We start from the raw sequence: 14,025 nt of genomic DNA on the forward strand, positions 1-14,025 counted from the left end.
ACTAGAAAACAACTCTTCAGAAATCTGAACAAGCTTTTCACAAAGATGGAATCATTTTATTGGATTCCAAGAAACCCTTAGCTCTTATAACTGTCTTGGAAGAAAAGCAAATCTGGAAATGGTTCAAAATACTCCCACTCCATTTAGGTTGGTGAATAAGAAAGTGCTAGCATTTTATTGGGAGGCATTCTATAGTTCTCTAGAATGGATGAAACTAATTTCCCTTATTTGTTAGGACTTGCTTTCCTTTAAATAACCGTTAATGTGTGTATTTCATGTTCACTGTCATAATTATAGGGGTGTCATTAAGTAACATTAATACACCTCTTTTGCTAATATTAAGCTTAATTGCCTTTGAGCTATAGTATTTAAATCTTCTTGCAGGCAGTTGCAGAAATCATTCTATCAAAACACTTCAGCACAAGACAAGTTAAACCTGTAAGTGCACACAGTTTTACTAATTAAGAATCATACACGTCATATCTCAGATCTTGATTTATGGTCATCTTTTCACCTTTTTCCTTTTAATTCAAAAATTTTTTACACCCTAAGTTGTGAAACATTTAAGAGGGAGAGTGATTGTGTCCGACACATGACACACAGATGTGTTAAACTGAACATTTCTGAAATGCATCAGATGTGCACATGTAATTATAGCTACACTGAAAATGATTAGTTTTCTGATATGCTCTACCAAATTGCTTGTCATGCGCACTTTGTGACATACCATGTAATCTTGTGTAAAATGAAGGTCGGTTCTCAGCCAAGTGTGGGAGAAGCGATTTGTTGTGCAAATCATGACAAAGAATAATAATAGGGAGAAAATAATAAGAAAAAAACAAAAACAAAAACAAAAAACTCATCTAGGATTTACGTGGTTCAGCCTCAAGCCTACATCCACGGGTGAAGATGAAGAAGAACTTTCACTATTTTAAAAGAGATTACAACTCTTTAAGCTCTCAAATCCCAAAGCCCCAATTTATACCCAAAAAAAGACTTACTATTTTGGTCAAAAATCTCTTCCTATATTTTTCCTAATTACAAAGGAAGTTTCTATATAGGAAACAAAGTGTATAATTGTCAAAGATACCTTTTCCTAAATAGAAGATCTCATAATAGGATATTTCCTATAATAATAGGAAACCCACTTTCAATAATATCTTTTATTAGGAAACTATCAATAACTTTTCAAATTGACTCAAAATACAATTTGACACACTTTCTAACAATCTCCACCTTAGCTCAAATTCCCAAGATTCAAACAAACTCGAAAGTCTTCAAGTTACTTCGCTCCTACACCTTATAGGGGGCCTTCAAATACCACTAACACCAATTAAGTCCAAGCAATGCTTGAACTTAATCATAGGAACGAACTTAGTCATCATATATGCGGGATTGTGCACCTAGTGGTTTTTTTCACTACAATAGCACCTTGTGCAATCACATCCCTAATAAAATGTATTCTGACATCAATATGTTAGGTCCTCTAATGGAACATCTGAGTTTTAGTCAAATGTATGGCACTTTGGCTATCACAATACACAACAATCAACTCTTGTTGTAAGTTTAAATCGCCAACCAAACTCTTAAACCAAATAGCTTCTTTCACTGCTTCTGTGGTTGTCATGTATTCTATTTTAGTGGTTGACAAAGCAACTGTAGATTGCAAAGTTGCTTTCCAACTAATAACACTACCACATAAAGTAAATACATACCCTGTTAGAGATCTTCTTTTGTTCAAATCTCTAGCATAATCAGAATCAACATAACCAACAATTTCCCCATAGATGTCAATATTTTTATCATATACTAAGTCAACATGTGATGTTCCTCTCAAGTATTGAGGTATCCATTTCACTGCTTGGCAATAGATTTTTCCAAGGCGATCCGTACATCTACTCACCACACTAACTACATGTGAAATGTCTAGCCTAGTGTAAACCATGACATACATAATGCTCTCAACTGTACTAGCATAAGAAACATGTGACATGTACTCCCTTTATTCTTCGGTATGTGGTGATAAAACTCTAGAAAGTTTTGAAGTGAGCTGCTAATAGAGTACTCACTAGTTTTGACCCTTGCATTCGAAAGCGTTCTAACACTTTCTCAATGTACTTTTTCTGTGATAAGTACAATTTTCCTACTTTTTGGTCTCTATGAATCTCCATACCCAATTTTTTTTTTGCAGCTCCAAGGTCTTTCATTTCAAACTCTCCTTGAAGTTGAGTTTTCAAACTGTTGATCTCAAACATATTTTTGCACGCAATTAACATGTCATCAACATATAAAAATAAATAAATGAAAGAACCATCAACCAATTCCTTGTGATAAACACAATTATCATACTCACTCGTATGGTAGCCATTACCAATCATAAAAGCATCAAATCTTTTATACCATTGCCTAGGAGATTGCTTCAAACCATAAAGAGATTTCTTCAATAAACAAACATGGTCTTTTTTTCCTGAAATAATGGATTCCTCGCATTGATGCATCTAAATCTGTTCTTCCAACTCACCATGTAGAAAAGCAGTCTTGACATCAAGTTATTCTAACACTAAATCAAATAAAGAAACCGTAGCAAGTAACACCCCGATTAAGCCATGCTTCACAATTGGAGAAAACACTTCATTGAAGTCCACACACCCTCCTTTTGTGTGTAGCCCTTTGCCACCAAGCGTGCTTTGAACCTAGCATCCTCCAATTCTGGAATTCCTTTCTTTCTTTTAAAGACCCATTTGCAACCAACAATCTTTTGATTTTTAGGTTTCTCAACTAGTTGCCAAGTACGGTTTTATTTTGAAGAGATTCTATCTCCTTATTCATAGCAACAATCTACTATGTAGACTCTCTACTAGTGATGGCTTCATGATAAGTTTGAGGTTCCTCCCTTTCAATGCTCTCTGCCACATTAAGTGCATAAGCAACCAAATCTACATAAGCATACCTTTGTGGTTGTTTAATCTGCCTCCTCGTTCTATCCTTAGCCAAACAATATTGTTGCTCTTGTGATGCAATTTCTTTATCATCAAGATATTTCACTTCTTCCTCCTTTGGCTTTATTGAAATCGCTTTTTCTATGGTTTCCGGAGCTTTAGTCAGAAACTCCACTTTTTCTCTCACACCGGGGCCGTTTTTTGTATGAAGTTGCTCCTTCCTAGGACTCAACATTGCAAACTCATTAAAAGTCACATCCCTACTAATAAGAAATTTGGAGAGCTTTGAATCTAGGCACCATAACCTGTATCCTTTCACTCCATCAGCATATCTTAAGAATATGCACTTCCTTGCCCTTTGTTCCAACTTACCTTCATTCATGTGAGCATAAGTAGGACACCAAAAAATTATTAAATTAGCATAATTAGAAGGGGAACCAGACTATACCTCTTCAAGAGTCCTATAATTAATAGGAATTGAAGGAGATCTATTCACAAGATAATAAGTTGAATTTACCGTTTCGGCCCAAAATTCCTTTGACAACCCTACATTCGAAAGCATGCATCAAGCTTTCTCTAAAATAGTTCTATTCATCCGTTCTGCAACACCATTTTGTTGTGGAGTATGCCTAACTGTGCGGTATCTCACAATACCTTCATTCTTGCAAAACTGATTGAACTCTTTCCCACAACATTCCATGTCATTTTCAGTTCTCAAGCGCTTGATCTGTTTTCCAGTCCATTTCTTGATCATGGCTTTCCATTGCTTGAACTTCCCAAAGACATCATTCTTATGTTTCAAGATATATACCTAGACCTTTCTAGAGTAATCATCAATAAAGTTCAACATATATCTTCTACCACCAATGATACAACCTGAGAAAGGCCCCAAAGATCTGAATGGATATAATCCAAAGTACCTTTAGTTCTATGAACACCTGTATTGAATTTTACCTTGCATTGTTTCTCGAACACACAATGCTCATAAAAATCCAGTTCTCTCGTTTTCTATCCATCAAGCCAACCTCGTGTACTTAGAATTGTCAACCCTCTCTCACTCATATGCCCAAGCCGCATATGCCACGATCTAGTAGTCTCTATAATTGATTTTGAAGTTGAATTGTAGCTGCACTTGTAACTGTGCTATCCTGCAATGTATAAAGACCATTAATTTTCTTTCCTTTCATCACAACAAGAGCACCCTTTGAAATCCTCAAAACTCCACCTCTAGCTTTATATGTGCATCCATTGGAGTCAAGTGTCCTTAAAGAAATCAAAATTTTCTTCAATTCTGGAACATGTCTTACATCAATTAATGTCCTTATAATGCCATCATTCATCTTAATTCAAATTGTGCTTATCCCAACAACCTTACAGGCTACATCGTTTCCCATAAGAACTTTCCCACCATCTATGAGTTGGTAGGTATTGAACCAGTCCCTATTGGGAGATATATGATAGGAGCACCCTAAATCAAAAATCCACTCATCACCTGAGTTTGTAACAGTAACTTAAAGAACATTTACAATATTTGAATTTTCTTCTGCAATTGTTGCATCACCAAAATTAAAAGTTCTCTCATTTTCTTTTCCTTTACGATCTGGACAATTTTTCACACAGTGCCCTTCTTTCTTACACTTGAAACATTTGTTGTTTCCCCTGGACATTGATCTAGATCGATCTCTTCTGCCATTATTTTTCTTTCTTGTTCTCCCTCTAGCCACCAAACCTTCACTTGAGTCATCTTCTCTACTTTTGGACACCCACTTCTTCAACTCCCTTGAGTTCAAGGCTGCTTTAACATCCTTTACGGAGAGAGTATCTCTACCATACATCATAGTATCTACAGAATGCTTATAAGAATTTGGTAGGAAACACATCAAAATTATGGCTTGGTCTTCATCATCAATTCTAACGTCAATATTCCTCAAATCAATGATAGTTTTAATAAACTCATCAAGGTTGTCTTTAATGGACATACCTTCTTTCATCTAGAGAGTGTACAATCGCTTCTTTAAATACAAGCGATTTGTAAGAGACTTTGTCATGTACAGACTTTCCAACCTTAACCATAACTTGGCAACCGTATCTTCTTCTACAACCTCATGAAGCACCTTATTACCCAAGCACAATAGAATAGCACTATGCGCTTTCTCCATAAGTTCATCATTTTCTTCATCAGACATCGTTGTGAGCCTCTCTACCCTTTAGTGCTTTGGACAACCCTTGTTGAACCAATAAGGCATGCATCTTAACATGCCATAGACTAAAATTGTTTCTTCCATCAAATTTCTCAACCTCAAACCTTGTTGCCATTCTAGGTCTAATAACCTTAGCTCTGATACCAATTTGTTATGCAAATCATGACAAAGAATAATAATAAGGAGAGAATAATAAGAAAAAAACAAAAACAAAAAACTCATCAAGGATTTATGTGTTTCGGCCTTAAGCCTACATCCACGGGCGAAGACAAAGAAGAACTTTCACTATTTTTAAAGAGATTACAACTCTTTAAGCTCTCAAATCCCAAAGCCCTAATTTATACCCAAAAAGAGACTTACTATTTTGGTCAAAAATCTCTTCCTATATTTTTTCCTAATTACAAAGGAAGTTTCTATATAAGAAACAAAGTGCATAATTGTCAAAGATACCTTTTCCTAAATAGAATATCTTATAATAGGATATTTCCTATTATAATAGGAAACCCACTTTCAATAATATCTTATATTAAGAAACTATTAATAACTTTCCAAATTGACTCAAAATACAATTTGAGACACTTTCCAACAATGACACGATTTAGTATAGCATTTCAGAGTTTATAACATCATTCTGACTATAGAATTGGAACAACATAGAGCCAACATGGGGTGGATATGGCAACATATTGGACATGGAAACTTTAGTCAAAGGTATCATTGAACTGGAAGTGAATTAAAATCATATGGGTTCTTCCAGTTGTATTGGTACTTCTTGAGATTAATATTTCTTTCTATTCAAAATGTCAGCAGAAGAAATTTTTGGATGGGGAATAAACTAGAATTTCCAATGCAATTTTATTAATGTTTATCATATATGATAACATAAACGCATAGACAGGTATTATACACACAGCCTTGTACATATATACTTGTTTACATATGGTACACTAGTCCAAACTTGTATAACCTATATAATTGTATTCATATCACACCTTGGGGTGGGAGCCTTAGGTTACATAAGCATCAAGTTTGTTCCTTAATGCACTGGTAAACATCAAGGTTGTTCCTTTATGCACTGATAAGCATCAAAGCCTAAGCCTCGGCCTTTTACCTTTAGATTTGACTTTTTCTGGGTTGAGGAAGGCAAGGGGATGAAAAAGCTTTGTGACAGTTTAACATTGGGTTATATCCTGTCTCTTTTCTGTGCTCACCTAAATTTCTGTATGTTTTAAATCTTTTACTGCTCTATACCTCTTCCCTTTTTTTTCTCCTGAAGCTCTTTTGGTGCAGACAATTCTATGTGCTCTTGCAGAGATTGTTAGCATGCGCTTTGTGAATGGCATTGGAGCACGAACTGGAATAATGGGAATAGATTACCCAACAGCCATGTGGCTTTACAGGTACGTAAATAACATAATTTGAGGAATTTACAGAAAAGAACTCTTTTCAAATGCTATGGAAAATAAAAAGAGTGGAATGACTTCACTTGTATGTTGTCCTCAATTCCCTGTTTGTATTCTATACCTTTGCTTGTCCTTGCATCCAGAGATTTGGGCTACAAGGCTTACAGAGTTGAAGCTGTGGATGATCTAACCAAGCCATTCGTCTCCATGTACTTTGGTGCAGCTTATTTAGCTTGGTTATCTGAATATGAAGGGCGGTAAGTTTGTTCACCAATGCAACTTTTCCTGAGTACATATCTCTTACAGAATCATTGATCATCTGATGGGTGAAAACCAGGCAAAGAACTCCTCAATTTATTGTTCAGGCTTATCTAGCTGGACCAAAGAATGTGAATCTTCAGGAAACGGGTCATCATTGGCTTAACTTTGAGAAAGCAGTAACCTATTATGAACCAAAAAAGAAGTAGGTCCTCTTTCACCCTTTCCGATTATAAATCAACTCATAGGATGTTTTTGCTTTGTCTTTGGACCAATCAGTTGCCCTTGTCTCCACAGGGAAGATGGAGGTTGCTCGATATTATAAACCGTTGAGAGCTACTACTACTCCCTTGTTACATAAAGTGCTACATAGAGTCTTTTCTTCCTAGTTACACTGTATTGTTTTATAAGGATGAATTGCCTGAATATTTATTACTATATAGAAATGTTAGTGAATATTTTGTACAGCTTTTGAACCAATACATATGTTGAGTTTGACTACTTCCTTTGAACAATGCTATTTCAATATTTACTTGAGAGACTTGAGGCAATATGTTGAATGGCTGATCCAATTCAGGCTTCTCTAAGTAAAAGTTGTCTTCTTATGTGGCATGAATTTGACTTCAAACAAGGAGCTTATATTTTTAGAGTCTCAGTTCTACAAGGGAAAAAATATGGGATGTATTTTAATGTAGGATTTCCATTCAGGCTTCTCTAAGTAAAAGTTGTCTTCTTATGTGGCATGAATTTGACTTCTAACCAGGAGCTTATATTTATAGTCTCAGTTCTACAAGGGAAAAAATATGGGATGTATTTTAATTTAGGATTTCCATTTTATGGAAAGAAAGATGATGGATTTCATTCTTAGGTTTTGCTTAGATGTTCTAAATATTGTAGAAAAAGAAGAAATTGGGAGTAATAGGGATAGGAAAAGACAAAGGAAGAAACTTTGAATTCTCTTGTTTAGATGAGAAAGAAGACAACAAGGAAAAAGAAAATTAGATGTGATGAAAATTATTTAGAAATTTATAATTTTTCACTCTGTTTATTCTTCTTCAAGTGTATGGTGTGTCCATTGCAAGTATATTATTAGATGAGTTGGTGTCACATGAATATTGAAGTGCTAAAAGTAGATTGAAAGGAATGTAGAAACGTGTGAAGAGGTGGTGGTATGGTTGTGAAGTTGTGGAGATTAGAGTAGGGCTGTAAATAACTTCAATTTGGTCTGTTTTTGAGTGAAAAATCAAATGAACTATGTAGTACGTTTATATGTAGTAAAACCGAATCAAACCAATTTTGTTCAATTTTTTAATACGACTTTAGTCTAATAACAAAGTTCATTTTGGGCCTTATGCCCAATTGAATTTTAAAAGTGAGTTTATTTTATTTTGAGCCTAATCTATCTATGGACTCATATTTTTCACATGTGACTTCACTTGATAACAATGTTTTCAGAATTGGATCGATCATTAAACTAAAAAAGTTACTGATTCACGATTCATTAATCGGACCAGCAATCGAACCGGTGACGTCATAAATATATAATTTTTAAATTATTGAAATTAAAAATAATTATAAAAATAAAAATAAAAATAAAATTTTATATGTTATTTAAAAATTAAAATTTTATTTGAAAATAAGAAAATTAGTTTCAATTAAATTAAAATCATAATTTTAATTTTAATTTTAAATAAAAAAACTTATTTTAAAATCAAGAATTTATTTAAAATTGTAATGTTTTCATTAATTTAAAATAAAATCATAAGTTTTAAACATTATGAAATTAAAAAAATAATAAATATAAAAGAAAATAAATAATAATGAGATGAGGTAAAAAATAATATAAAAAAAAAATTCTAGAAGAAAATATGAGAGGAGTGGGCAAAAAAGGGTTCCAACGGGGTTTTGGGGGGTGGGGCTTCCAGCGAGCAAAAAGAGAAAAGAGCTTTTCGGTTTTTCCAGTGCAAGAAGTTTCAGCAAGGGGAAAGGGTGGGGTGGTGTTCCAGCGGGGTCGCGGGGTGGCTTTGCAAGAGGGGTGGAGGGGTCCTACTGGTAGAGGCTTTTCCAGCATGGGATGGGGGTAGGGGGGTTCCAGTGGGGTTGCTAGGGAAAGGGGAAGGAGGGGTTCCGACGGGCAAGAAGATATTTTGCAGCATGGTGGTGGCTTTGCAAGGGGGGTGGGGATCCTGTCGATGGGAAATGACGATAGTGGAAAAAAAAAAAAAAAAAAGGTTGAACCAGACGGTTTTGAAGGAACTATCCGGTTCATCCGGTTCACCGGTCGAACCACTGGTTTAACCGATCCAATTCCGATCTGACCACTTTCCAGCCCAATTGATCGAATCGGAACTGTGACCAGCTAGTTTTTAAAACCATGCTTGATAGCAAGACTCGTTTTTTATTGTGAAAAACTAAGTTTTTCAAAAATTGATATTTGAAAAAAGTTGGAGTTTACCATTTTCTTTTTTAAAAGAGAACAAAATAAAAAATAAAACCTTAAAGAGTGATTCCTTATGAAATGAAAAACATGTCTATAAAAATCAAGTTTAAATATGGGGGTCATGCTATTTATTATAAAGATAACATAGGGTAGCATCCTTTTATGCCTTAAAGAGATCTCTACAAAAGAAATGGTGAGCAATAAGAGAATTGACTAATATAATACCAAGGGATAACAACAAGAATATACAAGGCCATGATGATAACAAATAGAGCATAGAATAACCAAAACAAGGCATGTATATCAAATGAATAAATCAAGAAATGAGGAAGCATACCTCAATTAGTGTCCACAATGGGGCTAAATGTTTATAGAAAAAAGAAGGTTACTCCACAAGCAAGATAAGAGACATAATATCACACCAAAAGTCTCCCAACATATACAACATATATGCAATTAAAATAAAAAGTCAAAGATAAATAATCTACGAAAATAGCTAATACTCACTAATCAAGCACAGGGTTTAAGATTGGTAGTAAGCATACAATCACAAAATAATATATATATATATATATATATATATATATATATATATTATAATAAATCAATTTTAATTATTTTACTATATCTTTTATGCAATAATTAAATACAAAACAAATATAAAATTTTAAATAAAATTATCAATATTTTAAAATAAAAAACTTATTAGAAACTAAATATATTATAATTTTAGATTTAATATAGCTTTAAATTTTGTATATTATTATAGAATGTAACAAAATATATGATATTTTATATTGGATAGAAGAGAAAGTTAATAAGGTTATATATATGTATATATATGAACTCCTCTTAACCATGTGGCTGCATTTTAAAGCCATAAGAGCTCTTTTGGGTCTAAAGCAAACAATATATACATGGTTGAGTATGAGTCGTTACAAAATAGTATCAGAATTGATCTCTGGCACTGGTGTGGGGGTTTGTTTGGCCCCATGAGTGGTATCTATTTATTTGACCTCATAATCATATGAGACACAATGAGAATATTGCGTTTACATGAAGGGGTGTTTGTGATTTTCCACATCAGATAGGGAAGAAAGTTATTAGAGCTATATATGTATGAACTTCTCTTAACCATGTAGAAGTGTTTTAAAGCCGTAAGGTCCCCTTCGGGTTTAAAACAAATAATATCACATAGTTGGGTATAAGTTATTACAAAATATGTTATATAAATATATAACAAAGTTGTCACATCTCATTTCACATGTTAGTATAATTATGGAGTTTCATATAATGTTTTCAGAACTGGACCGATCAACGAACCGGAAAAGTTACTAGTTCACAGTTTAGTGGTCAGATCGGTAGTTGAACCGCGGTCGAACCGATGACGTCATAAATATATAATTTATATTTTATTAAAATTAAAAATAATTTAAAAAAAATATAAATATAAATAAAATTAAAAATCAATAATATTTATTTTTTCATCTTTCATATAAATATATTAATATATTAAAGTTTATTAAATAAAACATATATAATATTATATATGGAAAATGGAAGTGTTTAAAAAAAAAAAAAAGATATTTGAGATGATTTTATTATGTTTTTTACAACCCTTGGCACAAACCAACTAGCAGCAAGTTGGTGCAACCATGCTCACTTTGAACCCTTGGTCCAACGTTTAAGCCCTAGGGTCGTAAATTGTGCATATATAAATGCTAATTATTTTTTGTTAGACTTGTCATGTCCCACATCGAAAAAGCAAGAGCATAAAAATACCTTTAAAAACCTCATTTAGTTGTTTGCATCTCAACTGGTTGTTGGCCATGGTGGGTTGGGTCGTGAAAGGGGGTGTGGCCCATTGATTATTAAGGCTTGTTTTGGCCTAAAAACCCATTGAACCAAATTGTCTTGGTTCTGTCTGGTTTGATGGTTGAACCACTAGTTCATCCGGTTCAATGCCGATCCAAAGCTCTTTCCGGCTCAAAAGCCTAATTAGATTGGACTAAGGCCCGGGCGACAGTTCGACCAGTTGAACTAGTCGGTTCAGTCCGATTTGTAAAACAGTGGTTCCACATGCTAAGTTCTATACATGATATTCTACTTTTGCAGGCCTAGACATGCATTTATGGATTTTCCACATGTCATTCCACACGTTAGGATTATAGGTCCATTCTTGGAAAAAATAAGCAAATTTTATTTAAAAATATGTACAATACATGTACATCATGTAAGTGACTAATTTACCCTAATTTTGACATGACCTTCTACTTTTATAGGTGTAGGCATGCATTTACAGAGTTGTCACATCTCATTCCACATGCTAGTGTACTAGAAAAACATGTATGTCTTGTTTATGGCAATGAGGAATGAGAAGGGCCAGCTTCCTTGAGCAATGAGAAATGATGCATTTTCAATAATTTGGATATGATATTCCACTTTTCCTTGTCTAGGCATGCATTTATGGAATTGTCACATCTCATTTTACATTGAAGGATACTAGGTACATCATTTGAGAAAATAAGTACATCCTCTTGAAAAATAAGTTCATTGTATCACCGTGATGTACATGATTCATTTCCCCCAATTTGGACATGACCTTTCACTTTTCATTGCCTAGGCATGCGTTTATGGAGATTCCAAATCTCATTCTACATGCTAAGGTACTAGGCACATCGTTTGGGAAAATAAGTACATCCTATTAAAAAATAAATACATCACATGTACATCTTGTAAGAGACTTTTTTCCCCTTGATTTGGTTGCAATCTTCCACCTTTTTAGGTTTAGACATGCACTTGTGAGGTTCATATGTCTCATTCTATATGCTTTAATACTTGGTACATCATTAAGAAAAAAAAGAGTGTATGATATTTGAAAATAAGAATATTCATCTCAAAAAAGAAGTAAATGACATATACATCATGTATGTGACTCATTTGTCATAATTTGGACATGATCTTCCTCTTTTGTAGGCTTAAGGATGCATTTGTGTACTTGCCACATCTCATTTTATGTGCAAGAAAAGTGGGTACATCCTTAGAAAAAATAAGTACATATTTAAAAATAAGTATATTGTACATATAAAAAATAAGTAATCCAAAGAGATTTCTTTGGGGTGGTGGGGCCTTAGAGAAGAAGCCTCATTTAGTGGATTGGTCTATTGTTTGCTCAGATAAATGTAAGGGTGGTTTGGGTGTGAGGAATTTGGCGTTGTTGAATAAGACCCTCTTATGTAAGCGGAGTTGGCACTTTGTGGTGGAGAGGAAAGCTTTGTGGAGGCAAGTTATTTGTGCGAAGTATGGGGAAGAAGAGGGCAGATGGAGGTCCTGTGTTGTGAGAGGTAGTTTTGAGATTAGTTTATGGAAAGCGATTAGGAGAGTTTGGGATGTGATAGGTGACAATATGGTTAATTTTATAGGGAATGGTAAGAGGGTTAGATTTTGGAAGGACAAATGGTGTGGAGACGATCCTTTGTGTATTTCTTTTCCCTCTTTATTTGCTATATCCTTAGTTAAGGAGGCTTGGGTGGAGTATGTGTGGAGCCATTCTGGAGGGGGAGTGTGGGCTCCCAGGTTCTCTAGGAGGCTTAATGATTGGGAAGTGTTTGATGTGAAGCGTTTTTTCTTAAGGTTGCAAGAGATGAGGGTTTATAGTGATGTGGAAAATCAAGTAGTTTAAACAAAGGCAACGGACGGAAGATTTTCTGTTAAGTCTCTTTATAAGACTTTAGAACCGAAAAGACTAGGAGATTTTCCTACAAGAGTTATTTGGAACTCTTTGGTGCCTCTGAGGGTGAGTTTTTTTTCTTGGGAGGCTATGTGGAAAAATGTCTTAACCTTGGATCGTATTTAGAGGAGAGAGTTCTCTTTGGCTAATAGATGTTATTTGTGCCTGTTAGAGGAAGAGACTATTGATCACATTCTCTTACATTGTGTGTTGGCAAGAAGTCTATGGAACCTACTTTTTTCCATTTTTGGGGTTTCGTGGGTGCTCCCTTATTCAGTTAAAGAGGTATTATTGGGGTGGTTTGGGCCTTGTGTGGGTAAGGAGAGGAAGAAAGTGTGGTTTTTAGCTCCCTTGTGTCTTTTTTGGATTGCTTGAAAAGAAAGAAACAGTAGGGTTTTTGAAAACAAGGGACATTTGGTTCAAGGTTGTAAATCGTTTTTCCTTTGTAATATTTGGGCGTGGACTAAGAGGTTCTTTTTTCTCTCTCTTGTATACTACCTGTATACTTTGGGGCGCGTCCTTGACGTGCCTTTTTCTTTTAATATATTGCTTTTTATTCATAAAAAAAACATACAAAAAATAAGTATATTGTATATACATGGTATATATGTATCATGTATGTGACTCATTTTTCCTAATTTGGGTATGATCTTCCATTTTTATAGGCCTAGGCATGTATTTTCAGAAGTAAATAAGCATGCTATTAGGTACATTGCATGTACATTGCAAGTGTCCATTACCTATATTTAAAAATGTGGACACCATTTGAAATATGCAAATAATGTTAAAATTAAAAGTAAATTAGTAGCTCACAAATAAATCATAAATATGGTCCATCTAACTTCATTTTCCATTTTTGAGGTTGATGCATGTTTCAGCTTCTTCTTTGGAGTCATTCCCCTTAATTAAAACACAATATAAATATGGAACTAGAACTTGCACCCATGCTATTTTTGGATCATCAGTGAATAATGAATAGATATGACAGACATATAACAATATGTGATGCTCATAATTGTATTGGGAGCTGAAAATGAGTCACAATTATGATGTT

General features: G+C 34.2%; 1 protein-coding gene across 1 annotated transcript in view; it reads left to right on the forward strand.

Annotated features, from left to right (window-relative positions):
• The window catches only part of LOC117909389, a 52,655-nt gene extending 45,242 nt beyond the window's left edge, over window positions 1-7,413 (forward strand). Inside the window, exons 11-15 of the mRNA XM_034823419.1 lie at window positions 385-438; window positions 6,431-6,540; window positions 6,687-6,800; window positions 6,881-7,006; window positions 7,099-7,413. Coding sequence (XP_034679310.1) covers window positions 385-438; window positions 6,431-6,540; window positions 6,687-6,800; window positions 6,881-7,006; window positions 7,099-7,126 — 432 coding nt within the window. The 3' untranslated portion in view covers window positions 7,127-7,413. The remainder of the gene's footprint in view (window positions 1-384; window positions 439-6,430; window positions 6,541-6,686; window positions 6,801-6,880; window positions 7,007-7,098) is intronic.
• Window positions 7,414-14,025: the final 6,612 nt, after the last annotated feature.

Source organism: Vitis riparia, chromosome 19 (assembly GCF_004353265.1).
Source record: "Vitis riparia cultivar Riparia Gloire de Montpellier isolate 1030 chromosome 19, EGFV_Vit.rip_1.0, whole genome shotgun sequence".
NCBI lineage: Eukaryota > Viridiplantae > Streptophyta > Magnoliopsida > Vitales > Vitaceae > Vitis > Vitis riparia.